The 27,044-nt window shown below is 45.2% G+C and overlaps 1 protein-coding gene across 8 annotated transcripts in view; it reads right to left on the minus strand.

Annotated features, from left to right (window-relative positions):
* TBXAS1 (thromboxane A synthase 1) overlaps nt 1–17,733 on the minus strand; it is a 340,570-nt gene extending 322,837 nt beyond the window's left edge. Inside the window, exon 1 of one of the 8 annotated variants that reach the window (XM_008171140.4) lies at nt 17,578–17,733. Coding sequence is in view for 2 of the 8 variants with exons in the window: in XM_065565506.1 (XP_065421578.1) it covers nt 14,871–14,902 (32 nt within the window). In the remaining 6 variants the exon portion in view is untranslated. Of the gene's footprint in view, nt 1–13,498; nt 13,618–14,870; nt 15,017–17,577 lie in introns of those variants that run through there. The other 7 variants (XM_042851580.2, XM_065565466.1, XM_065565506.1 and 4 more) reach the window with 7 other exon arrangements.
* Between the last annotated feature and the right edge of the window lie 9,311 nt (nt 17,734–27,044).

Here is a 27,044-nt window from a genome sequence, read left to right on the forward strand (position 1 = left end):
CAAACTGGGGTTCGTGAACCCCTGGGGGTTCGCAGAACGTTACAGGGGGTTCACCAGAAAAATTTCACTAATGGCGGACAGAGGACCCTGGGCATTGGAGACAGCAGGTGGGACCTGGTTGCAGGGCAGACACCCCAAGCCCCAGGGAGAGCAGGGCCAGGCAGTTGGGGCTGGCAGCCCGAGTCTTGGCGGTCAGCGGGGGAGCCGGCAGCCCAAACCCCAGCGCTCTAAGACTCTCTACCACTTTTTTTTTTTGCAGTGGAGATGTATCCTTTGGGTCTGTGTGGAGCCTGCTGCCATACAGTGCCCAGCAGCAGAGTCTGCATGGACATTTAGTGCACCCCAGGCTAGTGCAGGGTAGATTTACACTCTAGCTTACCGGGAACTAAGTGTCCAACAAGCCCTTTATCTAGAGAGACTGCTGCAAAATCCAGAACAAGAATAGGTAGGGTTACCATATCTATTAAATAAAAAAAGAGGACCCTCCGCGGGCCCTGGCCCCGCCCCAACTCCGCCCCTTCCCTGCCCTAACTTCACCCCCTCCTCCCTCCCACTCCCAGCCACGGGGAAAGGGCTGCCCCAGCGCTACCGGCTTCACGGTTTGCCGGGCAGCCCCCAGACCCTGCGCCCCCGGCCGGTGCTTCCCCAGCCGGTAGCGCTTGGGCTTCGGGCAGCCCCCATGCCTCCGGACCCTGCGCCGCCGGAGCCCAGGAGGGGAAGTGCCCGGCTGGCAGCTGGGGTCCGGAGGCACAGGGGCTGCCTGAAGCCCATAGCACTCGGGCAGCTCGGCTCTTAAACAGAGCCGAAGACTCAGGGGAGGAGCAGAGCCGCCATTTTCGGCTTTTTGGCAATCCCCCTGGACGGGGGTTTGAGTGCCAAAAAGCCGGACATGTCCGGGAAAAAGAGGACGTATGGTAACCCTAAGAATAGGACTACATCTGTCATAACACTTAGGCCAGGACTACACTACCACTTATTTCTGTATAACTTACTTCACTCTGGGGTGCAAATAAGCCACCTCCCTGAGCGACACAAGTTACACCAACCTAAGCGTTGGTATGGACAGTGCTATGTTAGTGGGCGAGCTTCTTCCAACAACATAGATACCACCTCTCACAGAGGTGGAGAGCTCTCTCCCATCAGTATAGAGTGTCTTCACCAGACACGCAGCGGTGCAGCTGTGCCTATGTAGTTCTCCTAGTGTAGACTAGCCCTTAAAGTTCATTCAGGTGATTCACTCAATCTCTAGAAACCAGTCACTGCAATTGTGAAGCTGAGCTGGAGAAGCCACCTTCATGCCACTTTCAAAAGTGACTTTTATACATGAATTGTTTACCCAAGTGGTGACCTGCTCATGTTAAACCAAATGCTCCTCAGAAAGTACATAACAGAGTTAAAGCTTTTGAATGACTAAAGTGTATAATGTGTGCTTATACTTCACTAACAAATTTAGTCTTAGTTGTCTAGAACTTACACTGAATCACTAAGAGAGACAAGGTGGGTGAGGTAATTATTGGACGAACTTCTTCTGGTGGAAGGGACAGGCTTTTGAGGTTTAGAGAGCTCTTCTTCAGATCTGGAGAAGGTAATCAGGGTGTCATATCTAAGGTGGGACAGATAATTAAGCATAAGAGGTTCCCACAAGTTGAAGGACATTACTTAAAACAAAGTGGGCAATAACACCTCTGCAGTAGTGGGACAAAGGAGGGTTAGTAGTCAGTATGGTGTGTTACAAATTGTTGGAATGAGCCATAAAACTAGTGTCTCTGTAAAGTCCATGGCTTTTTTTAAGTATCCAGTGGAGTTATGAATTTAAGTTCCCAGGCTTGTCTTTTGAAGATGCTGTGCAGGTTTCCTTTGAGGATGAGGACTGAGAGGTTAGTTATGGAGTGATCACTTTGTGAAAAGTGTTCACCCATGGGTGATAGTGTGGTTTTGTCTTTTATCATTTTTCTGTGTGAGCAACCCACATAGTTTTATTGGGGCATCTGATACACTGGATGAGATAACCACATGTTGTGATAGGCATGTGCAAACCCCATGGATTGTGATAGGTGTGTTGTGGGGGGCAATTGATCATCACAGCTGTGGAGATGTATCTACCAGTTTTTGCTTTGGCAGAGTCTGGTGCTGCTTTGATTTGATGTGTCCTGGTCTGTGGGGAGCTTGCTTCTGACCATGAGCTTAACAAGGTTGGGGCCTGACTGTAGGTAACAGATTTCTTGTTGTGTCTGGGGTGGTTACTAGATCTGTGGAGGTAGGTGTAGTGATCCGTTGGTTTCTTGTATATCGTTGTCTGTAGGGTTCCATTATTGAAGCTGATCATGGTGTTCAGGAACCACTGAATCACTAACTTTAATGAAGGCATAGTGTCTGGAGAAACTCATTATATTAACTAAGCCTAGTACTATTTGAAAGAGGAAACTGCTTCCCTACAAACAAGTTAGCTACGAGAAATCCTGGTTATTTCAGAGAGTTCATACTAGAAACCACATAGATTTTATGGCCAAGAGAACAAATGGTGTCTTACACAGAAAGAGGAAGAAACTTTGAATTGGTTTGCAAGCTAAAGGTTTTACCACAATTTGAACCTTTGGTTAAAGTAACATAAGAGCTTACAGTATTTGTGAAATTCCAGAGAAATTAGAATAGCTTCAGAATAATTACCCGTATATTATATTTGGTGTAATGTGTGATAGTCTTGAGCATGTATTAATAAGGTAGGTTTGAACTCAATTGACATTCTCCAATAATTAAGTAAGTTGCCTAAATTTCTGAAGTCCTACTTTAGAATTGTTGGTTGAACCAACAAGAGCAGTGTCCCATAAACTTGACTATAGATACATAAGGATCTATATGGTTTCATGTTGATACCCAAGAGAACAAATGGTGTCTTACACAGAAAGAGGAAGAAACTTTGAATTGGTTTGCAAGCTAAAGGTTTTACCACAATTTGAACCTTTGGTTAAAGTAACATAAGAGCTTACAGTATTTGTGAAATTCCAGAGAAATTAGAATAGCTTCAGAATAATTACCCGTATATTATATTTGGTGTAATGTGTGATAGTCTTGAGCATGTATTAATAAGGTAGGTTTGAACTCAATTGACATTCTCCAATAATTAAGTAAGTTGCCTAAATTTCTGAAGTCCTACTTTAGAATTGTTGGTTGAACCAACAAGAGCAGTGTCCCATAAACTTGACTATAGATACATAAGGATCTATATGGTTTCATGTTGATACCCAAGATCACCTGCCCAGACTAATATAGAACTAGAATAAAAGTTTGCCTTTGCAACAAGACTGTGATAAGACTTTGAATTAATTGAACTGATTTATTAACTCTTGTTGTAACATCCCATGTTGAGATCAGTTTTTTGACAGAGATGATATTATTCACAATCTTCATTCTGCTGTCTATAGTATAACCTATAGATTTGTAATAATTTTTCTGTCTGTACTTCAGCTAAGAAATGCAGATCCAAAGAACAGAAAGAAAACCTATGAACCCTTACCTCTACATAGCCAATGTGTATTTACTAACCTATCTTTCTCACACTGGCCACCCATGTAAAACCTGTATTTAGAAAGAAAATAAAGAAAAAGCAGATCCCAACACCCTTGCTTATGTTGAGTATTGTCTTATAATGGGAGAAAGTCCCACTGGAGTAAATTGCGTTACTAAAGGAGTACGGCCAGGATCCAGAAAGGAACCTACGTGTCACAGTGCCTAACTTTTGGGCACCTAGAAAATGATAGGAACAACACTGTGACACAAAAAGTCTGAGTTAAGCACCCACGCTCCCTATACAATGACAGGGGGGGGGAAAATAGGTGCCTTAGAATGTGATCCACAAAAACCAGCTTGCTAGGCAGGGAGCCACCTAAGATGGCCAATGGGAGATGCCAATGGGATAGCTCAGTGGTTTGAGCATTTGCCTGCTAAACCCAGGGTTGTGAGTGCAATCCTTGAGGGGGCCACTTAGGGATCTGGGGCAAAATCAGTACTTGGTCCTGCTAGTAAAGGCGGGGTGCTGGACTCGATGACCTTTCAAGGTCTCTTCTAGTTCTAGGAGATAGGATATCTCCATTAATTTATTTATTCATTTAACGAGAGGGGTATATACTAAGCATTGCTCCTTTAAGTCCAGGCTGCAGGGAGGTGCCCATCCCTGCTTGTGACCCACAACCAGTAACCCCTTTCCTGGAGTCCGGTGTCTTAGGTACCTAAGTCATTTCTTGTGAGAATGAGTTAAGCGCCTGTTCCACTCCTCATAAAATGGTCAAAAAGGAGGAGCTGGGGATACCCACCTTTTAACTTTTAGTCCAGTGGTTAGAGCACTCTCCTGTGATGTTGGAGACCCAGGTTCAATTTCCTTTTGAGGGGGAGAAGAGGATTTAAACAAGGCTCTTCCAGGAAAGCGTTCTAACCACTGAGCTATGGGATATTCTCAAGCAGGTTCCCTCAATCATAGAGATATAGGGCTGGAAGGGACCTAAAGAGGTTGTCACAGTTTCACAGTAACTGCACTTGTATTCTCCATCTGTGGTCCACTGCAGGAGCTCCCAGTCAGCTGTCACCTGTCTCTGGGCAGGGACCCATAACTCAATTTCTTCTGACAGGAGGGTTTAAGGCTGCACAGCTCCCTGCATTACAAAGGTGATATCCCCAGCAAGATAGTCTACCTAAAAGCCAGCCCCTGTGCTTGGCTCTCTCTCAGAGGGCTATGAACAGCAGCTACAAGTTACCACAAAGCTTTTTCTAAGGAAGCACATTTATTCTTAAGGTAAAAAGCATTACAGAAGCAAACATCATAAAAATAATAAACAGATTTAAACACACAGCAACATGCCCGGAGTCAGCCATCAGTTTTATGGGGCTTTACATGGCCAATTCTTCTGCAAGGGTTGCACTCCCCATCCCCCACCTTGTACAGAAGGTCCTGGCCATTTGTTGGATCAGAAAGAAGGCCTTGGATCAGTTCAAATGCATGCTTTTATACTAAAAGCCCTTTCCTAGTCTCTCAAAAACCCAACTTGAGCCAATACATGCCAACCACTCCAGCAGGTGATACCTCTCCATTATTGTTTAGTCTCAGTGACTCACCTTAATCACCCCCCATGGTTTTTACTTCCTGTGGAAGCTGTGGAAACCCTCTAGGGTTGCCAGGTGTCTGGTTTTCGACCAGAATGCCCGATCGAAAAGGAACCCTGGTGGCTCCGGTCAGCACTGCTGATTAGGCCGTTAAAAGTCCAGTCGGCAGCACAGCGGGGCTAAGGCAGGCTCCCTGCCTGCCATGGCTCCACGCAGCTCACGGAAGCAGCGGCATTTCACTCCGTCCAGCTCCTTCACATAGGGGAGCCAGGGGGCTGTGCATGCTGCTCCTGCTGCAAACGCCGGTTCTGCAGCTCCCTTTGGCCGGGAACCATGGGCAATAGGAGCTGCGGGGGCAGCGCCTGCAGCCCAGGCAGCACGCAGAGCCGCCTGGCTGCGCTTCCACATAAGAGCCGGAGTGGGGACACCCGCTGCTTCCAGGAGCTGCCTGAAGTAAGTGCTGCCTGGAGCCTGCACCCCTGACCCCATCCCACGCCCCAATCCCCTGCCCCAGACCTGATCCCCCTCCTACCCTCCGAACCCCTCAATCCCAGCCCAGAGCACCCTCCTGCACCCCAAACCCCTCATCGCTGGCTCCACACCACAGCCCTCATCCCCCGGCATGTCAACCCCCTGCCCCAGCCTGGAGCCCCCTCCCGCACCCCTGATTTCTGATCCCACCCTGGAACTCGCACCCCAGCCAGAGCCCTCACCCCCTCCTGCACCCCAACCCCCTGAGCCAGGCCGGTGAAAATGTGTGAGTGAGAGAGTGGGGAGAGCAAGTGATGGGGGAGGGGCAGGGGAAATGATGACATGAACGAGGGCGGGGCCTCAAAGAAGGAGCGGGGCAAGGGTGTTCGGTTTTGTGCAAGTAGAAAGTTGACAATCCTATAACCCTTCCCCAGGAAACAGAACACCATCATATATAAACCATTCATCCCCAAAGACATTGTATGTGATTGGAGATCTGTCACAGAGGTCATCTAGTCCAGGCCCCTATGGTGAGGCAGGACCAAGTAAACCTGGACCATCCCAGACAGGTGTTTGTGTAACCTGTTCTTAAAAACCTCCAACAACAGGGACTCCACAATCTCTCTCGAGAGCCTATTCCAGATCTTAGCTACCCTTTTTGTTGAAAAGTTTTCCTAAGTTTCCCTTGCTGCAAATTAAGCCCATTAATTCCTGTCCTATCTTCACTGGACTTGGAGACAATTGATCACTGTCTTCTTTATAAGAACAGTTTTCAAATACACTTCTACCTCGATATAACACAAATTCGGATATAACATGGTAAAGCAGTGCTCTGGGGGGGCGGGGCTGCGCACTCCAGTGGATCAAAGCAAGTTCAATATAACGTGGTTTCACCTATAACGCGGTAAGATTTTTTTGGTTCCTGAGGACAGCGTTATATCAAGATAGCCCTTTATATACACCTCTATCAGGTCCCCCTCAATCTTCTTTTCTCATGATTAAACATGCCCCATTTTTAACCTTTCCTCACAGGTCAGTTTTCTAATAATTTTTGTTGCTCTCCTCTGAACTCTCTCCAATTTGTCCATCTCTTTCCTAAAGTGTGGAGACCAGAATTGTATACAGAACTCCAGCTGAAGTCTCACCAGTGCAAAGTAGAACAGGACAGTTACCTCCTGGGACTTACATACAGCACTCCAGTTAATATACTCCAGAATTTTATTAGCCTTTTTTGCAACTATATCACATTTATGACTCATATTCAATTTGTGATCCACTAGAACCCCCAGATCCTTTTCAGCAGTACTACCACGTAGCCAGCTATTTCCCCATTTTGCTGTTGTGCATTGGATTTTTCCTTACTAAGAGTTGTACTTTGCACTTGTCTTTGCTGAATTTCATGTTGTTGATTCCAACCAATCTCCCATTTGTCAGTCATTTTGAATGATAATCCATTCCTCCAAAGGGCTTGCAACCTCTCCCTGCTTGGTGTCATCCACAAATTTTATAATCATATTCTCTACTCCATTATCCAATAATAAAAATATTGGCTAGTACTGTACCCAAGACAAATCTCTGCAGGACCCCACTAGTTACGTCCTCCCAGTTTGACTTCAAACCATAACTACTATTTGATTATGGTTTTTCAATCATTTGAACATCCACCTTACAGTAATTTCATGAAGACCACACTTCCCTAGTTTGTTTATGAATATCATGCGGGACTGTGTCAAAAGCCTTACTAAAATTAAGATACATCACATCACATCTACTGCTCCTTCTTGATCCCCTAGGCTAATAACCCTAGGGTTAATAATCAAAGAAGGAAATTAGGCTGGTTTGGCATGATTTGTTCTTGACAAATCCATGTTGGCTTTTACTTTTAATCCTATTGTCCTCTAAGTGCTTACAAACTGATTGTTTAATAATTTGTTCCAGTACTGAATAATTGGTTAGGTACTGAAGTCAGGTTAACTGGTCTATAATGACCTGGGTCCTCTTTGTTCCCCTTTTTAAATGTAGGTGCTATATTTGCCCTTCTCCAGTCCTCTGGGACCTCACCCGTCCTCCATGAGTTCTCAAAGATAATCGCTAACAGTTCTGAGATTGCTTCAGCTAGTTCCTCAAGTACTCTAGGATTAATTTCATCAGGCCCTGCCAACTGGAATACATCTAACCTATATACATATTTTTTACTCTATTCTTTCCCTGTTCTGGCTTGCACTCCTTCCCTCCTTGAGGTTAATATTAATTGTGTTCAGTATCTGTTCACAATTAACCTTTTTAGTAAAGACTGAAACAAAATAAGCATTCAACACCTCACTTCTTGATGTCATGTGTTAGCAGGGACAGAGAGCTAATAAGTAGTGGACCTACACTTTCCCTTTGTCTCTCTCTTGCTCCTAGTGTATTTACAGAATCTCTTCTTATGGCCTTTTATGTCCCTTGCGAGGTGTAACTCATTTTTGTGCCCTAGTTTTTCTGATTTTGTCCCTACATGTTTGCACTATTCTTTTGTACTCAACCACTCTTTCCTGTTGAAGCTGTTCCCCTTTGGATAACTACTTCAAGACTCACCGGGCCAGAAAAAGAGAGAATGAATGACTTCTAGCCTGGAAGAAGACCCAGGATCCAGATCCCTTTCTGCAGTGACTCTTTATTTATACACCATGGAACAGCTTCAACAGGTGAGACTGGATGAGGACAAACTATCCCCAGCTCAGTGATTACCACACCTCTCAGAAGGGTGCTGTAGACTCCATTCAAATCCTCTCCCTCTCAGGCAGAGGGGTGGATTGAATCTGGGTCTCCCAAAACCCAGTGAGTGGACTAACCACTGAGCTAAAAGTTATAAGGTGGGCAGTACCATCACTATCTCCTCCTGTGGCCAGATTTTGAATAGGATCTCAGCCAGCTGGTGACCCCCAAGCAGGTCTACTGAATCAGGCTTGACAGGCACTCTCCCATTTAATTTTCACCCAATTCATGGATCACTCTAGGACTTAGGCTTCCAGGCAGCTAGAGGGAGGCTGCAGCGTGCGTGCCCAGAGCCAGAAACAGATACTTAGGAAACTTGCATCCTGAAAACTTAGGCACCAAGTGAGTTTAGGCACCTACAGTGTTCAACAGCAGCTGCGTGGGGGTTTTGTGGATCGCAGTGGAGACCAGGAATGGGACTTAGGTGCTTATACCCCAGTTTTAGGTGCCTAATTACATTTGTGGATCCAAGCTTAAGGTACATGAGTAAGGCTGGCCCTAAATTTAAGACATCTCAAACTGGCTGTCCAACAATTCTGCAGCCAATGACCAGGTAGTTATAGTGCCCTAGTTGTTTTTTTTTTTTTTTTCCAAATGATTAGCAATACTTAGAGACCTATCTTGTATTTATAGTTACAGGATCCCTCCCTTAACTCTCTAGACTACAATTAAAAAACTGACAGTCTTCCCCTGTACCAAACAGAAAGGACTCCATTAGAGAGCAACTGCAGGCAACCTACTTAAAAGTAGGACAGGGGTTCAGAGAGAATTAACCAATAATGATCGCTATTCCACAGACAAAGTACCTGTGTTTTTCGAGTTTGCCAGCAATAGAAATCCAAACTCTTATACAGTTCACAGTGCCCCCAACAAAAACAGTTCCACATGCCTCAACTAAAGGAGTCACAGAAGCAAATAAAAGGGGCAGGGCAAGGCAAGAGGAATAGATGAGGAAAATCGGATTAGAACAGATTGTCACAGGGCACTGATAGGAGGAAGTTTATGTTAGCATCACAGTGTGCAGTCATCTGCAACCAGTTTCTGCTTGTGGAAAAAGAAAATTGATCAGACCTTGAATTGAAGAACACAATTGCTTATTAGCCCATTAAAAAGAGGAAGCAATTGCAAGTACTGGTCACATGCAGCCTGACACTGACATACTGGAAATGAGCTGAACCACCAAGGCCTAGGGCAACCAGAAAGTTATTAATACTTAGGGTGACCAGATGAGGGGAAGAAAATATCGGGATATGAGTCCTGCCGGGAAAAAAAAAACAAAAAAACCCACAGTGCTGCCAGCGGATATCGGGACAAAATGCGTCCCGACCAAAGATCGGTCAGGACGCGGGACAGACACCGAAATATCAGGACGTCTGGTCACCCTATTAATACTTGGGAAATAAAAGTGCAATTACAAAGTACCTGGAAACAGCAAAACACACCAGCAAAAAAACCCAGTAGCCTATAACTCTACAAAACACAGAATGAAAGGAGAACAGGGAGTCTAGAGCCTTTGATGAGTAGAAGGACCATTCTTTGGCCCCTTCATTACATCATGTAGTACGGGGTAGGCAACCTATGGCACGCGTGCCGCCTTCGGCACGCGAGCTGATTTTCAGTGGCACTCACGCTGCCAGGGTCCTGGCCACCGGTCTGGGGGGGCTCTGTATTTTAATTTAATTTTAAATGAAACTTCTTAAACATTTTAAAAACCTTATTTACTTTACATACAATAGTTTAGTTATAAATTATAGACTTATAGAAAGAGACCTTCTAAAAACTTTAAAATGTATTACTGGCACACGAAACCTTAAATTAGAGTGAATAAATGAAGACTTGGCACACCACTTATGAAAGGTTGCCGACCCCTGACGTAGTACATACTCACACAAGAAGTTCCATTGATATAAATGGGTCTGCTCACATGAGTAATATTATTCAATGTGAATAAGGGTTGCAGAACTGGGCCCAAGAAAGAGCACAGGCCAGATGTCCAACCCCAGTGATTCTAACAGCCACAATTGGAGGTAAAGCATGAATGAAGGGGAGAAAGAATGTATGATTGGCTACATAATGCAAACATGCTGCTATTCACCAGCCAAAGAGGGGGAATGATAACTCTAGAACTTCCATCCAACCAGCACATGCTAAAATGGGTGAGTGGACTGGCAGAGAAAAGACCAACAGGGAAAGCATCTAAAAAAGTCATTGGTCTAATACTATTGTTGAAGGAACTTTTTAAAGATCAAGAAGCATGTAAACCACAGTGGCATGCTGTTATGCGATTATCCCACATGTATATGTTTAAAGGAAATGCTACTGCAAAAAGATTACATTCAACTGTAAGGTGTAATCAGGAAACTGTCAATTACTGTTCTTTTTTAAGCCTTTTTAACAATAGTCTGTTAGAGTCTATATGAGGCCGCAAAAGTAACTCCTTATTGCATTAAAAAGTTCTACTGGTGAATAAAAGACATGGGGAAATTTTCAAAGGCACAAAGTAGCAGATAGGGGCCTAACTCCCCTCAGAAATCAAGGGAAATTAGGTGCCTAACTGCTATTTGTGCCTTTGAAAATCTCCCACACAGTATATACTTCAAAAACAATGAGTGCAATGTGTAGACATCACATGGTTTTAGACATGCATATACAATACAGAATAGTCACCACATTCTGTATTAGAATGGATACAGTTGCAGTAAGAAGGGGATGGGGAATAAATTCTTTCATACAGAGGAGCAAAGTCAGAGGTGACGCATAAAAGTACCATAAATTGGGATGCCCTTACGTTCACTTAGGCCGGTCCTGCCACACTTATACCTGTGTTTAACTCGATGCACCTCATATATGTCATGAACATAAAGTTAAGCGTTAAGTGTTGGCTGGGTGGGATTTAAGACTCCCTGAGGCCTATGGAAACCCGCTTACCAATATGTAATGGAGTCTCAGTTGTGATAGCTTAAACAGGAAAGAGCAGAAGATGTCAAATAAAGTAGGGGTGGCTTCCTTTAGCTTATTCAACATACTTTTCTTGCTGTAGTCCATTTTTTTGGCTCCTTTTCTATTTTGGTGTAGCTGGCATGCACTCATACTTGGGAGGGCTAGCCACTCCCACCACCAGGGCTCCACTTCTATTTTTAGTGCATTAGCGCCATCAGAGCTAGCACAGGTATGTCTACTTGAACTGGAAATCACACCTTCCGGCTTCATTGTGGACACGCCCAGAGAGTCCTAACTAATCCTGCTTCCCAGCAAATAGAAGTCATCCCTCCTCCTGGTGCAGCAGACCTTAGGGATGGGATCCATGAAGGTACTTAGGCACATAGACTCCAAGACTTAGGTACCTACGTATCAGTTTTGGCTCCACTGCAATCCACAAAACTCCCGCCAAATCTTGCAGGTGTCTACACTCAGCACCTAAGTCTTCAGAATAAAAGTTCAATAGGTCCTTTATTTCTGTCTCTGGGCATGGACGCCACTGCCTCCCTCCAGGCACCCGCATGCCTATCTCCCACCTATGCCCCAGAGCAAATCACAAATCAGGAAAGACAAACGTTCGGCCACCTAAGTCACATGCAAGACCCAATGTGGTAGGCATGCTTAGAAGCTTCCTACCAGATTGGGTTCTATTCAGAATCCAAGAGGAGGACATGGTGATGGTCATAGTGTTGCTGCCCACCTTATAACTCTTAGCCCAGAGGTTAGAGCATTCACCTGGGATGTGGGAGACACAGACTCAATGCCCTGCAATTTAACCAGGGTCCCTTACATCCCTAGTGAATACTCTAACCTCTGGGATAAAAATTATAAAAGTAGGCACCACCACCTGCTTCTCCTGATGTTCTGTGTGGAGCTAGGCAGGCATTTAACTCACTCCTTAGGTGCATAAGCCACCTGACTCCAGGTAGTGGGTTCCCATTCATGGATTGCTAGCAGAAATAGGCACCTTCCAGTAGCCCAGACTCAGGCACCAGACAGAGGGGAAGGGTTTAGGACACACCTCTCTGGTCAGCATCTCCCATTGGCTAGCTGAGACAATGAGCCACTTAACATGCTGGCTTTTGTGGATCACATTTGTAGACTGCTATCTCTTCCCATTCATTATACAGGGAGCTGAGGTGTTTCACTCAGCTTTTTGGAATACAGCATTACTCCTGTGATTTTCTAGGTGCCTGAAAGTTAGGCACCATGATGCTCAGCATTGCAACATCTAAATCCTTTGGTGGACCCCACCCTACCAGCTTCCCTAGTTGCTTATAAGAGTACTGTTTATTGGTGGTGACTCTTCGCACAGATTTCATATTTAGAACCCTGATGGAGACCATCTTCTGGCCAGCCTGAGTCAGGGATTTAACTATGTTCTTTTATCTACATATGACTATAAGGGGGGGGAGGGATAGCTCAGTGGTTTGAGCATTGCCCTCCTAAACCCAGGGTAGTGAGTTCAATCCTTGAGGGGGCCACTTAGGGATCAGGGTAGGGTGACCAGACATCCTGATTTCACCAATTTTGCTCTCCGCTCCGGCACACAGGCAGAGCCCAGAGGAGCTCACGCCCCCTCCTTCCCCCATTGAATCCCTCCCCAAATCCCCACCCTGGCCCCCCCTCTTCCCCAAACACACTGCATTCCTCCTCCCTCCCAGGCTTGCGCTGATCAGCTGTATGGTGGCACAAGCGCTGGAGGGAGGGGGTGACACCAGCGTGCATGGCGCGGCCATGAAGAAGGTAGGGCCAGGGCGGGGATTTGGGGAGGACAAAATTGCTTGTTTGTCCAGCGTCCCGCGCCGCGTGAAGGTGGGAGAGGCCATGGGGCACCCAGCCAGGCCGCCAGTGCCACGCCCAGACCCCACACCTGAGGGGCAGAGCTGCCGCCCACCGGCCCTCTCCCCTGGGGCGGCTGGCGGCCCCTGTTCCTCTAGGGCTCCCGTGTCCCCTGGTCCCTTTGCCCAGCTGTTGCGCCTGCCGTGCCCTGCCCCGAACCCCCCAGGGCCGCAGCACAGCGGGTCGGCGCTACAGGCCATTCTTGTGCGTGGGGACAGACTCGCCCCACGTGCAGGACAACTCGGTGGGGTCACAGCAGCTGCAGGCTGAGCATGCCCCAACCGCTCACTTCCTAATCCCAGGGTGCTCTGTGCTGTCCGCCGCCATCCCCTCCCCCCGCATCCTGATATTTCACCTTTGTCATCTGGTCACCCTAATCGGGGGCAAAAATCAGTACTTGATCCTGCTAGCGAAGGCAGGGGGCTGGACTCAATGACCTTTCAGGGTCCCTTCCAGCTCTATGAGATAGGTGTACATCTCTGTAAAGAAAAGTGGAAAAGAAACATTAGCAGCAAAGGAGCTCCCAGATGTAATAAGAGGAGTGGAACCAGAGAAAGACAGGTTTCAGAAGGGGCATATATTAGTGAGAGACCTGAGGCTCAGGGGTGTAACCAGAGGGGCTGCATCCAGAGAGAGGCAGAGCTGGAGTATGGAACACCAGTCTCATGGTATGTTTAATAAAGCCTGTCTCTTTCAGCTCTGCTGCATCAATTACTGCTAACAAAACACTAGGCTCTTCTGCCCCAGTTAAGATTTAGCTGAATTAATGGTGAATAGTTCTTGGGAGCGGCAATGCGTCTAATGGCTACAGCAAACGACTGCAAGTGTAGTTTGCACTGAGCTCTATTCCTAACTGCCACCACTTTCCTGGTTGATCCACGGCTAATTATTTAATATCTCTGGCCCAGATTTTCAAAGATATTTACTCACCTATTTGTGCCTTAGCTCTGTCATCTGTAAAATGGGGGAAAATACCACCACCCACCTTGTTCTTTCAGATCTCTGACAGAGGAGCATCATTTCAAGTGTAAAATACTATTGTCCCCTTAATATGTAAAACGCTAGTTAATTTTCCTGGAGCATGTGTGTACACTGAGGTTACTCCCCTTCATATGCAGTTACAGCTGTTTTCTAAATGCAACATTGTCTGTTCTCTGTCATGGTACAAGATTAATGAACTCTTTGTTTTAAAGACAGTTACACACCTCCAAAAACATGGGTTTATAATGGAAATACTCAGACAGTTAACTATAGCAGCACTAGCGGAAAGGGAAAAGAACTATAAATTCAGCTTGTTTTCCAGTATATCCATTGACAAGGTATGAATAATACATCTCTGTACACTTCCAACATACAGATGTATACATTACTCTTTCCTGTGAGGGTTACACTGAGCAATGTCTCTAAACCGACCATTCCAAAGGAGGGAAGGAAAGGGTTCAGAGAGAAACGTCTCTTACGTTACATTACAATCAGGACATAAACAGTGGTTGAAATTTACTAGTGTATGCATTTGTGCTTAATTTTAAACACACACTTTTTTTGCGGGGAGAGTTGAGGAAGAGGGCTTGTATTTCCATGATCAATAGAAGGCAAGAAGTTATCCTTTATCCTCTTCTTTTATAATATGAATTAGCTATTGGGATACAGTTCAAGCTTAAAAAAAGTAATTCAAGTTGCATTAAAAAAATAAATGTAAGCAGATACACACAATGAAATCAACTCACCAGCCACAGCAAACATATTGATCCTCTCGCATATCAGGCCTGGTCTCTAGCTACTAACCACCCCCACCCAGGCTTCTGAACACAGCTTTGTTAACCAATTACTGTAGTTGCTAAAGCATGTTAATGACAAGCAGGCTCCAATCCATTTGGCAAATGAAAGACAAGCAAGCTAATATATTATCAATTGAACTGTGACATTGGGATATTTCTCTAGGTAGTAAGAGCAACCCAATATGGGCTTACATAATAAGGTTATACATATGTTTTATGATTTTTACATGCACTGGCAAAAACACACAGCTGGCTTTTCAGACAAGCATTTTGAGACACAGGGTAATAGAAAACCTGTGTCATTTCAAAAGTTCAGGATTTGCTTAATAATGAGGTAGTGGGGAGAGGACCTAGAGAAGACTGGGTTGCTGCTAATTTTAAGCCTTCTCTGCTGCAGTAGGAGACCTAGCCATTGTAGATAATAGGAATCAACCACAAGTACAGCTGAACATGGTTTGTCCTGATCTACACACCCAATTAAGCCATGTTTTGCTCCAGTTCAGCAACAGGTGATTTTTTTTTTTTAAGTGTAGACAAAGCTTAAGAGTTAGATCCTGCTCTCCCTACTCAAGTAAGGTTCTCACTGGTTTCAGTTTTACTTGAGTAAGAATCATAGGATCAGGCTCCAAGTTTGTCTGAAGGGCATGTAGTGAAATTTAGTACTCCCAAGTGAAAACTTGTTCACATCCAAGCTATCTGTTTTTTTCCAGGAAAAGAGCTTGTTTTAAATCACTGTGACACACAAAAGCCTTACAAGCATGAATAGCTTTTTCCTGGCACCTTAAAAAGGTACAATAATGAGGGTAAAGGGACTCAGCAAAGTAAGCATCAAATTGATGCTCTGGCTGCCTCTCTCTCTTATTTTGGTGTGTAGCCTACTGAGCATAGCAGAGCTTCAGGAATTGAAAGGATTTAGCCTTAAAACTGCATTTGATTGGGTAGATTGAATTGGCATACAGGGTGTTTGACAATGCACGAGCAGTGAAACACCCAAAACACTGTGACTCTGTAGACAAACATTACCCACATATTTTATTATTAGTGTCGCTTACCTTGGCAATATTTCTTTAATGTATATGAGGTACTTAAGACTCAATCTTACCTACTTCCCACGCCAACCTTATGCTACTATGCTGTTTAATACAGAAAATAATTTAAGACATCAGAAATGTCAAGTCTATGATGTGTATAAAGGACTCTGAACATGAGAAGTACCTCACAAATTCTAAGCATTGGCTTGGCTTCTTTTCAGGTCATGGATTACTTTACACACAGGGAATTAATTTAATCCCACATCATTTTCCATTGCCACCTCTGCCATTTGTCCCTCATTTTAGGTCTGTCAGAGTTTTGCTGGGGCAGAGGGGGGAGGCTGGTGTGGGTTCTTTTATTCATGTTGCATGAATTCAAAGTTCATGAGTGGTGACAGTCCTGAAGCTTTGTGCCTTTTGCTTTCTCACAAGACATCTTTGGTAACGGTGTCAAGTATACAAGTCCCACCCACACGTGCCTCAATGATCTAGAGGCACCAATTCTTGGAGCAGGAAAGTAATTCACTGTCAAGGCCCCTCCAGTATTTGGCACCTCTCTGGAAATTAAGCATGAAGCTGCTTTATCACAGAGTTTTAAAGGGTGATATTTTGATCTTGGTAGAACTAAGGACTATCTATCTGTATATTCTTTACCAATAATCAGGGCCAGCCTATCTTCTCTGCAGCAACATTAATGATTCCATGCTATTTTTTCACCGGAGTAGGGATTTGCCCCAGTAACCCTAGCCAAATTTTCCCTTTAAACGCCACTGTTTTGCATAGTTGTGTGTGCCCACTGATTGCTGTCCTTCACCCCAGAGGTGGCTGCACTACAGTGGTGCTGCACATATGCCTTGTGTAAAGCAATTTGTGATCCTTCAGCATGAACGGATAAATATGATCAAAACATGAAAGACATCTTAGATACCAACTAGTCAGTGGACTAAGGCCAACATTTTCAGGAACATTCATTAACTGTTCATGCCTCAGCCACTGAGCACCCAACACCATGCCTTGTCTTCTCTCCATTGACTGCCTCTGCTGCTACTGCTGAGCTTTCCCAAGCAGCATCAGCATAAAACTGACATTTCTGGGGAGTTTCGCTGCCGCCCACATGATTCTGAACTGCAGCAGTATTGAACAGCCCCGACAATTTATCTTGGCTACTGCACAAACTTATCAGAGACTGCAACAGCACTGGAACCATCAATAGACACAGGCAGATGCTACTGCATCACTTTACTCCAAGTTCATTTGGATGTTTCTAGTTCTTATGGTTGGGGCAATAAAGGTTTAACCCCCCCCCCCACACACACACACACACAAAAGCTTAAATTTAGCAAGAGTTCATGGGATCGATCCCTGACACACCACAGCAAGCTTTGCCATCACAATAGGGAGTGGATTTTCCCCCTCAAACTCTTATTTCTGTTAACCGCCACAAGGCAGGGGACCCCCCCAGTCCACAAGTGTCCTACCTGCTACATCTGCAAACATTTTCCCACCCCAACAAAATAAGATGATTGCCCAAACTGAATGAAATGCCACAGGCTCTTAGCTAGAAAACACAATACAAAAGCCACCAAAGTGAGCTCTAACCCCAGCAAAGTCTAGCACCTCCTTACCTTTACATCTCTCCCATGTGGCTCTCATCACTTCCTGTTTGGCTTGTTATCAAGCAACTGCATCGTGACAACCCGAAGGGAGTGGTGGAGAATGTAGTTCGGCTTCCCTCCAAAGGGACAGGTGCTTGGAAATCTGACCTCAGCTGAGGAAAAAGGGGAAGCAGCAATAAAACTACCTTTCCCAGAACCCATGCGGCAGACCACATTCCTCCCCTTTTCTCTGTTCCCTGCACAATGGATTGTGGGGATTGTAGTTTCCGCTCTATAGACAGTGTTCGTCCGCGACAGTAAAAGGGCCGGGGGCGTGACATCCCAGGATTGATTCCAATGCACTTGTTGGAAAGCGGGGTTTCATGTTTTGCTTTGTGGAAGAAATCAAAACATGTTACAACGTGTTGAATTGGAATTGAATCCCCCACCCCAATGTATAAAATCTACAAGACTGCAAAATAATTTCCCCCCCTTAAATTCATTGCAGGAAAATGTTAATATCTTTGTGTTTTTTTAAAAAAAAATGCAAACAGGTATTGCAAAAAATTAAATAAAGAGGACTGGATTTTAATGTTCCCATGCGATAATGTGTTGAAGGGTGTCTTCTTAATTATGCCATCAGGTTCTAGTCCTAGAAACACACACAGGTCTAACTTTATCCCTCCTAAAAATCAATGGGTCTACTGCTCAGCTGTTTAAAATTAGCATGTGCAATAGTGCCAGCCCTGTGCATACAAAAATCATGAGTGAGGACACCCCCCCCCCCAAATCACAAGATTAGCTTTAAAATCATGATAAAAAATGCTGGATTGTTATTATTTGCCTTCTGGCTTTTGTGCCTTTAAGGATCACACGTTGAAGCTACTTGTCTGCAATCAGGGGGTCTAAAAACTTCCTTTCTTTGAAAAATAGAAGCTGAGAGTCTTATGTGATCACATGACTCAGAAGCTCAGATATCAACAAAAATACCAAATATCATGAGACTCATGATAAAATTGCAAGAACTAATAGTAATGCTGCATGGAAGAGGCTGCACTGTTGGGGACTAAATTCTTGCTTTTTTAAACACAGGGGGATAGATTATGCAGAGCAGATCATTCTGTTCTCTTCAGACTTCAAGCATTGCTTCCTAGCATTATGCACAATTTAGGGCTAAACTCTTCACACAATAATTAGTAATTACAGGCAGGTAATTTTAATGATACAACTTGGGTGATTAATCTAAAATTTACCTTCTGTTCACAGTATACTGAAAGCTCTAAAGTTTTGCCCAGGTTTGGCTGCTTGCATACCCACCAAAAATGTGAACAATGAAATGAATGGTTTCAGAGTAGCAGCCGTGTTAGTCTGTTGCTTATGCTCTAATAAATTTGTTAGTCTCTAAGGTGCCACAAGTACTCCTGTTCTTCTTTTTAATGAAATGAATGTACAACCAGTCAGACAAATGCCTTCTAGACCAGTAGACATTGAAGATTATGATGTATGTCACTTGGAAGGTAAATTTCCCTACATTTGCTAGAAAGTCTCAGTTTTGACCTAGGGCTTTTCTGCTAAAACATATTAACAATCTGTGTACAGATAATAAAACTCAAGAGTATGTTCTTTTGGAAAATTACTAGAATTTTAATTATTTACAAAGATTGCTTCAATCAGCACAAGACACAGTTATCTCTAAAATATAATTTACACTAAAAATACCATTTTTTCCCCTTGCACCTGGAGTTCCATGATTGTTGGACTGGAGAGCCCAGTAAGATCTTGCTGAAAGCACGGGAGAAGTTGTTTTTAAATATAAATGTTTTATTTTGTTTTTTGTTGCTATAGTTCGGTAGTATTTGATGACTGACAGAGCAATGTCTTATATAAAAAACGTAAGAAGGTTTTTTTGTGAACATGATGGATTATCACTTAGGTTCAGATCCACAAAGGTATTTAGGGTCCTAACTTCCACTTACTTCAAGTTAGAAGCCTAAATAAATTTGTGGATCTGGGCCTGACTCTTTTATGTATTACATTACGCCCTCATCCTACAAAGACTTACACACATGCTTAACTTTTATGCCCTTTAAGCAGTCCTATTGAAGTCAGTGGGGCTACTCACAGTGCAACATGGGGATCTTATTCTCATGATCTCTTCTTCTTGCTGTTTCCCCAAATAAAATAGTCTCAGTTATCCCCCCACAGCCAGGGACAAACCTGCAGAAACAGGCTCTGGGGGAGGAAATCTGTGTGTGGCTCCCGTAGCAGAACTCTTCCCCTATTGTTCCACTGCTGTAGGGGTCTATAGGAGGTGAAAGCCATCCACATGGAGACCCTGTCACTACACACTGGTTCTTACCCATGGTGCTCTCCTCCCAGCCCCCTGACAATGTGGTTGACTCCAGGGTACCTTGGACCATCTTTACATCATTTCCTCTTGCGCAGACACTGTAACACCCAAATGCCCTCTGTGAGGACTGGAGGGGGGAGAAAATGGTGCTGAGAAGGCAGTTGACCCCTACCTTGCACACAGAAAGGAGAAGGGAGATCCATAGTAGAGGCTTTGGAGGGGAAACAACTTAGTGCTAAGTATGCCAGAGCTAAAACCACATCATGCCTTTCACATGGGTGCCTTCTCGTCTCTCACACACAATATAGTATGGGTCCCTACAGCAAGGAGTCGGGCTGATTAAATGTGATATTCAACTGTGTAATTCACTTCCCATTTCTGAAGGGGAAAGGCTCACTCAGATGGCTCCTTTAAAATCCTGGAGAGCAGAAAAAAAAAATCCTGGAAGATAAAGGCAAAACAATGACCTTACAGAGTGCTCCACTCCCTGCTGGAGAGTATCCGTGTGAGTGCTCAGATTTTCTTAAACATGCTGAAGTCCCAAAAGACACCACTGACTAATTCTGCTAGCCTTCCTCACTTTTAATAGTACCCTACTCTCCCAACCAGCCCTATGGATTTCAAGGAGATCACTGAGCCAAGGTTCTACTTACCAGGAATGAGGGGAGCATAAACAGACCTATAATTAGTAGAGCACCTTGGAACGTAGATATATAAACATTTGATCCTTTTTCACCAAGTACAGAGGGGCTTGTGGGAGGACAGCTCCTCCTCCTCTGCCTAAAGGGATAATTCCCTTGGGAAAGCTCAGCTCCTTTTCCTGGCTCTTACTGAGAGGTAGAATGAAGACTTAGTCAGTAGGCAGGAGACTCAGAAGTGGAAATAACAGGAGGAGGCTTCAAACCTTTCCTAGCCGCAGGTGGAGGAGCACTGGCGCTTGATGGGGAGTCTCCTATCTGCATCTATTTCTGCTCTTCCATAGGAAGATGGTTCCCTTCCCTTCTAGGAAGGCAGAGGGGCAAAGAGGTGCACTGGAGTCCATTTCATCTCGCTCTCTTCAGGATAAAAGGGAAAACCTACTACAGGCTTTGTTTCTTTTAGCTGAATCCAGGGGAAACAGCATGTGCCCTCCCCATAATGGTGGGTGTGGATGGGAACAGGGTGGGGAGGATGCATGTGAGCTCAAGGGTTGACCCTCTCTACACAGCTCTATACTCTGTGCCTGCAGAGACACAAACACACCCTCCCTTTATTTGGCTGGGTATGGGTCTGCTTGCGGACATTTCCCTTGACCCCATTTCCACCATGACCTGACCCTTCACACAAGATGAGGCAATGTCACCACCCATGATGACATACTGCCACCAGAATTGGTGAGCTTACCCTCACCTTATTTAGATCTGCTTTAACCATTGGTGCTGAGCCACCATCCTCACAAACACGTGTGCTTTCATATCAGCTGGGCAAGTTAGTGCTGCTGAGCCTTGGGTGACCAGATTTCCAAAACGAAAAACCAGGACAACCACAGGGCAGTGAGGAGGGAGCAAGGTAGGGTGAAGCAATCTTTCTCTAAGTGTCTTGGACATAGTAAAAGTTGATGGAGAAACAAACAAACAAACAAATAACCCCCAAGCCCTCAACCCTCCCCACAGCTATTACCCTGGCTCCTTCACTCTAGTACTGATTCCAACTATCCCAAGCCTTGCTGCAATGGCTCCTCTGCTAGTCTGCTCCACATAGGTTCTGAAACCACCCTCATCACCATAGCATGTGAGAGCCTTCCAATAGCCATGAAGTGACTAATATCTGTCACCTGTGGTTTGTTCCCTCTCTAAGCCTCTCCCTGGGGGAGAATCACATGTGCAAGCACAGGTGGCTGCTGTGCCTCCCCAAATAGCCTGGTGTGGTCCTGCCCATGATCTGCCCCCCAGACTCCTTTCTGCAGTTCCCGGCACTCTGCCCTGGCCTGGGCTAGCTGGGGCTGGCCGGCCTGCCTGCTGCGGGGACTTGGGGTGACTGGCGCTGGGGCTGTGCTGCCTGGTGCGTGGGAGCTGGGGGCACTGCAGCCGTGCTGGGAGCTGTGTTGGGGTGCTCTGAGCTCCTGCAGAGGAGGGGGGTGGGGTGGAGCCTTGGGCACGGGGGGAGGGGCCGGGGCTAGCCTCTCCCAAAAGCCAGGTCACCCGCTGCCCATGTGTGCAAGCTAGTGTTTTGTCTTGATTGGGGGTTGGGGTTTTTCTTAATGTGTTTGTGTTAGAGTAGGCCAGGCTGAACTTGCTCTTGGAGCAGATGTTGGTGTGGTTTTTGATGGCCTTTAATTTCAGGCAGTGTTTGTTCCACGGTCTTCATCTGCCCTCCCTCCCAAGGAAGTTCTGTCTCCTTCACAGAGGAGCTTTGTCCTGGGCGTAGAGAGTTGCATTGTGCCTGCTGAGCAGAGTTGTTAGCCACAGCCCCCATCCTAGAGGTTAAGGCAATCTTTCAAATGTGCTGTGCCCAGGCGATAGAGTGCCTTAAAGATATGGACTGAGTCCATGAACTTGACTCCATATTCTATAGAAGGCCAGTGTAGACAGCTCTGATGTGCTCATGGTAGCCCACTACCCTCCTTATGCTTGACCCTCCCTACGTAGGTTTGAGGTTGAAACTCAACCTTATCTGTTGAAGACTTTAACTATCACAGCCCTTAGTCTGGTATAATATTACACAGCAGACTTCAGCAGTCCTTGAGTGTATAGCTAGGAAGGAGGGTTTCTTTAACCTTACAGGTGGGATTTTCAGGAATGTTTAAGTGGCATGACTTTCATTAGGGATTATGTTCCTAAATCACATGAATGCCTTTTGCAAATCTCAGCCCCATGAATAATGTATGCTTCGCAAGTTAAGGGTCTATCCTCTCCTGGATAGCATGTCCCAAACCCATTGTGTAATTCCCACAATGGGAGTGCCAAGGGCACATCTAGACGGAGGAGGAATGAGGGTGGGGAGAGAACGGATCCCATGGTCTGTTTGAGTTGGCTATATCTGATCCACCCACAGCGTGACCTTTCTCTGGGTGAGATTCTGCTTCCCTTATTCCTGTGGAGTAGCTTAGCTGTTTTCAGTCAGCCGACTAAGGCACTACCCAGCATAAGTAAGAGTCTATGTAGGCATTGTTCCCCGCATGCAGTAGCATTTTTGGCAGAGGAAACCAGTGCTGGGGTTTACAGTCAACCAGAATGTGGTGCAAATACAGTGCAAATTTGTGCCTGGCTTGGAGCAGTTTGACAGAATCAAAAACTATCGCAGCCTCCTTTGCTGTGGGAGGTTTGCAGGTCACTTCAGTATGTATGCCATCTTCTTTCCCAATTGTTTTTGAGTTGGCTTGCATTATTCTGCCCTTTGGAAAAAGTGCATTAGTTTTTCCCAAAGGAGTGGGAATATTTTCATCTTTTTTCTTAAAAAAAAAAAAAAAAAACCCCAAACAGTTCTTTTGTTTGTCAGAAATGTGACTGTCACTATCATTATTTAAGACATCACCCTGTGTTATGGCCACAGGGGTGAATGCAAGCTTTTTAAATGGAAAAATGCACCACTGTCTCATTTGCTTAACAATGGTCAACACATTTAAAGTCAAAATCTAGCTAAGCAGTTCTTTTATGTTCTCTGACTGCTGCACTGGTGTCACTTACTTCCTTTTGTTGTTGAAAAATCAGAGATATAGAAAATCTTAAATGTCATGTCTGAAAAAGAGCAGCAAGAAATTGACACACGAGTTACATAGCATCTTTTCCTCTTGTGGGAGAGAAAGAGGCCCTGCAACAAAAAATACCATTTGACTGACTTGTTTGACCCATCTGCTAGGTAGGCAATAAGCAATAGCATTTTATTGGCTTTTTATGGGGTATTAAAAATCTAAAGAAGCCAAGTTTTCTCATGGATAAAGTAAAATATTAAAGGGCTTGAACAGAGACACTGTCTGCATTGAAGTGACCTCACACTAATTGACAGTGTGTGTGTGTGTGTGACAGAGAGACATTCTTTGTTTCAGTTCCATTACAATTCTTTTAAATATTTATTTCTGGAATGTAAATTCTGCTGAAAACTGAGGACTTTGCTCTGGAAAAAGCATACAGTTACCTACCACTGGTATCGTTGCTCAGTGAATTTCCAAGTCCCTTTTGGAAAAACAAAAGGATTCAGTTCTATAAACAAGTCCCTGCATTGAATTATATATATTTTTTTAAAAACCTGGTGACTCCTGGTTGAACTACTGCTCTGCTATGTGTGAGCTGAAGTTCTGCAGAGCTAGTGAGAAGCAGAAGCACTGGTAAAATAAATTGGTTACAAACAGTGGAAATAGTCTAGCAGTCACATACAGAAATATGTGGCATTAGGTATGACTTTGTTTTCAGATCAGTTTGTTCTTATTTATCTTTATTTTGAATGCAAAACATTAATAAGTTCCTTAATAAGATTGGAGGGGGCGGGAAAAAAACATTGGTTGATCGCCTTAATCCCAAGAAAATAGAAAAAGTTCTCAAATTGCTGGATGAAATAACAAACCAGAATCAGTTTATATTTTTTACATGGCTATGAGAGCTTTTCTTCTTGATTATTTCCAGACAGCAGAAGGTTATTAAATTCCACCAAGGAAAAAAAATCCACATTTATGAGTTTTATTGAAATAAAATGTATTTTTGGTCCTTAGTACGTTACCAGTATTATGAAAAGTATTGTTTGTCAAGGAGGATGTACCAGAGGCACACATCCTATTCCCCTGGCATATTGAAAGGGAGTTATCATGCAATCAGTCTGAGGAAACTGCATTTGTGGAGGGTTAAAATGTATGTAGAACAGCATGTATATTTCTAGAGCCCAAATGCAGATACTTGTGTCCCTTTAAAGTCTATTGTCATTTCAAGGCTATAAATAGGCTTGGCAGGATTAGATTATTGGAAGGATTAGATTAGGATCAGTGTCAGTAGTCATCTGTTCCATCCCCTTACACACCAATGTCCACAGAGAAAGTTTTTTAAATGTTGTAAAATGTTGCGCAAGATGTTAACAAGAATATAATGCAAATAAAGCTCAGGGCTTGGGGAGGATAAATACTACAGACCCAGATTCACAAAGGTACTTAGGCACCTAACTCCCACTATAGTCAAGGGGAGTTAGGCACCTGAATACCTTTGTGAATCTGTGCCTTTATGCCAGCAGTTTAGGGGCACTGTCACAAGGCTTATTCAGTGCCCTGTGCCTCATGGGCTAAATCTCCCCCTTTCTCTTCCAGGGGCATTTAGGTAAGAAAGAACAGGAGTCAGGAAAGGGTTAATAAAATTGAAAGGGTCGAAATTAGAACTGCCTTGCAACACCAAGGAAAGGGGTGTGCCTGCAAGGGCAGGTCTGAAAAGAAGGAAGCCCTCCAGGGACACAGAGGAGCTAGATGTGGTGATGTATGGCTTGGGTGGCAGGAGGTTGGGTCACCTGACATAGTAGGACACCAGAGAGCCCAGGACAATAACTGAAGGCTGAACCCAAAAGAGAGTTAGCAAGAAACTGAGAGACTCTTTGTGTAGGGAGCCTGAAACAGGGCTCTGCAAGGGCTCAGCTTTTTAAAGGAATTTTGGTGCCTAAATCTAGGGTTTAGGCACTACTGTGATCCACAAAACTCCCACTCAGCTGTCACCTAGCCCTGTAGGCACCTAAACTCATGCGGTGTCTAAATTGCCACTGTAGGAGTTCCCTCAGTGCCGAAGTGTCTGCCTCTGGGTACCAGCTGCACAGTGCTGCCTCACGCTCAGGGGTTCTCAGGACAAAGTATTTGGTGGCCTCAGAGCGCAGCCACCAACTTGTGCTGGTGGCCGCATTCACGCTTTTCCTAAAATATTTAATTAGCTTTAGGAAAAACAAATAAATATGCACATATACACGTCCAAATCATTGTAATTTATTTAGTGCTCGCTAGTCAGTCTGTTGTGAAAAGTGATATTAACAAACACACAAGTATCACTTTTCACAGCAGGCTTACGCAGCCCGCACAAGTGCAGGGACAAATTGAGCCCTGGCTGGGAGTTAGGGGGAGGCAGCGAAGACCAAGGGTGATGGGGGTGGGTGGCTGGGTGGCTGGGGGAGGCAGTGAGGGGCCAGAGCCTGAAGCCCCACTGCTGGGGGAAGAAGCTCAAAGCTGCACAGCTGGAGCCTGGGCCCCACTGCTGTGCAGCCTGAGGCCGGGGCTGGATCCCAAAGCCCTGCAGCCAGAGCCAGCTGCCTGCCACCCCACGGCTGATGCCCAAAGCCTGAGCCCCACTGCTTCTGGGAAGGTGGGGAACTCACTGGCTGCCTGCTCCTCCAGCATTGTGCTCCAAGTGTCTCTGGAGGGGGACAGGCAAACCCTTGCTGGCAGCCCCAGCAACCAACACCAAGGCAGTGCATCCAGGAGCAACAGGGAGGGGGAGTGGCTGCTGCTTCTCCCCTCCCCCAATCACAGCCCAGGATTCTGTGGCCGTAAGAAAAGCCCCAGGTGGCCACATGCTGCCACGGTGGCCGTATTTGAGAAACGCTGCAGCACCTGGACACTTATCCCCTGCCTAATGACCAGTGCAATCCAAGGGTATGTCTACACTACGGGATTAATCCGAATTTATATAATTTGAATTTTGGAAACAGATTGTATAAAGTCGAATGTATGCGGCCACACTAAGCACATTAATTCGGCGGTGTGCGTCCATGTACCGGGGCTAGCGTCGATTTCCTGAGCGTTGCACTGTGGGTAGCTATCCCATAGCTATCCCATAGTTCCCGCAGTCTCCTCCACCTATTGGAATTCTGGGTTGAGATCCCAATGCCTGATGGGGCCAAAAACATTGTCGCGGGTGGTTCTGGGTACATCCTCCCCCCTCTCCAGGGAAGCAACGGCAGACAACCGTTTCACGCCTTTTTCCTGGGTGAACAGTGCAGACGCCATACCATGGCAAGCATGGAGCCCGCTCAGCTCAAGACAGCAGTCATGAACATTGTAAACACCTCGCGCGTTATCGTGCAGTTTATGCTGAACCAGAACCTGCAAAACCAGGCAGCGAGGAGTAGGCTACAGCAGCACGGCGGCGAGAGTGATGAGGACATGGACATGGAATTCTATCAAACCGCGGGCCCCGGCGCTTTGGAGATCATG

The sequence above is a fragment of the Chrysemys picta genome, chromosome 1, assembly GCF_011386835.1.
Source record: "Chrysemys picta bellii isolate R12L10 chromosome 1, ASM1138683v2, whole genome shotgun sequence".
Lineage (NCBI taxonomy): Eukaryota > Metazoa > Chordata > Testudines > Emydidae > Chrysemys > Chrysemys picta.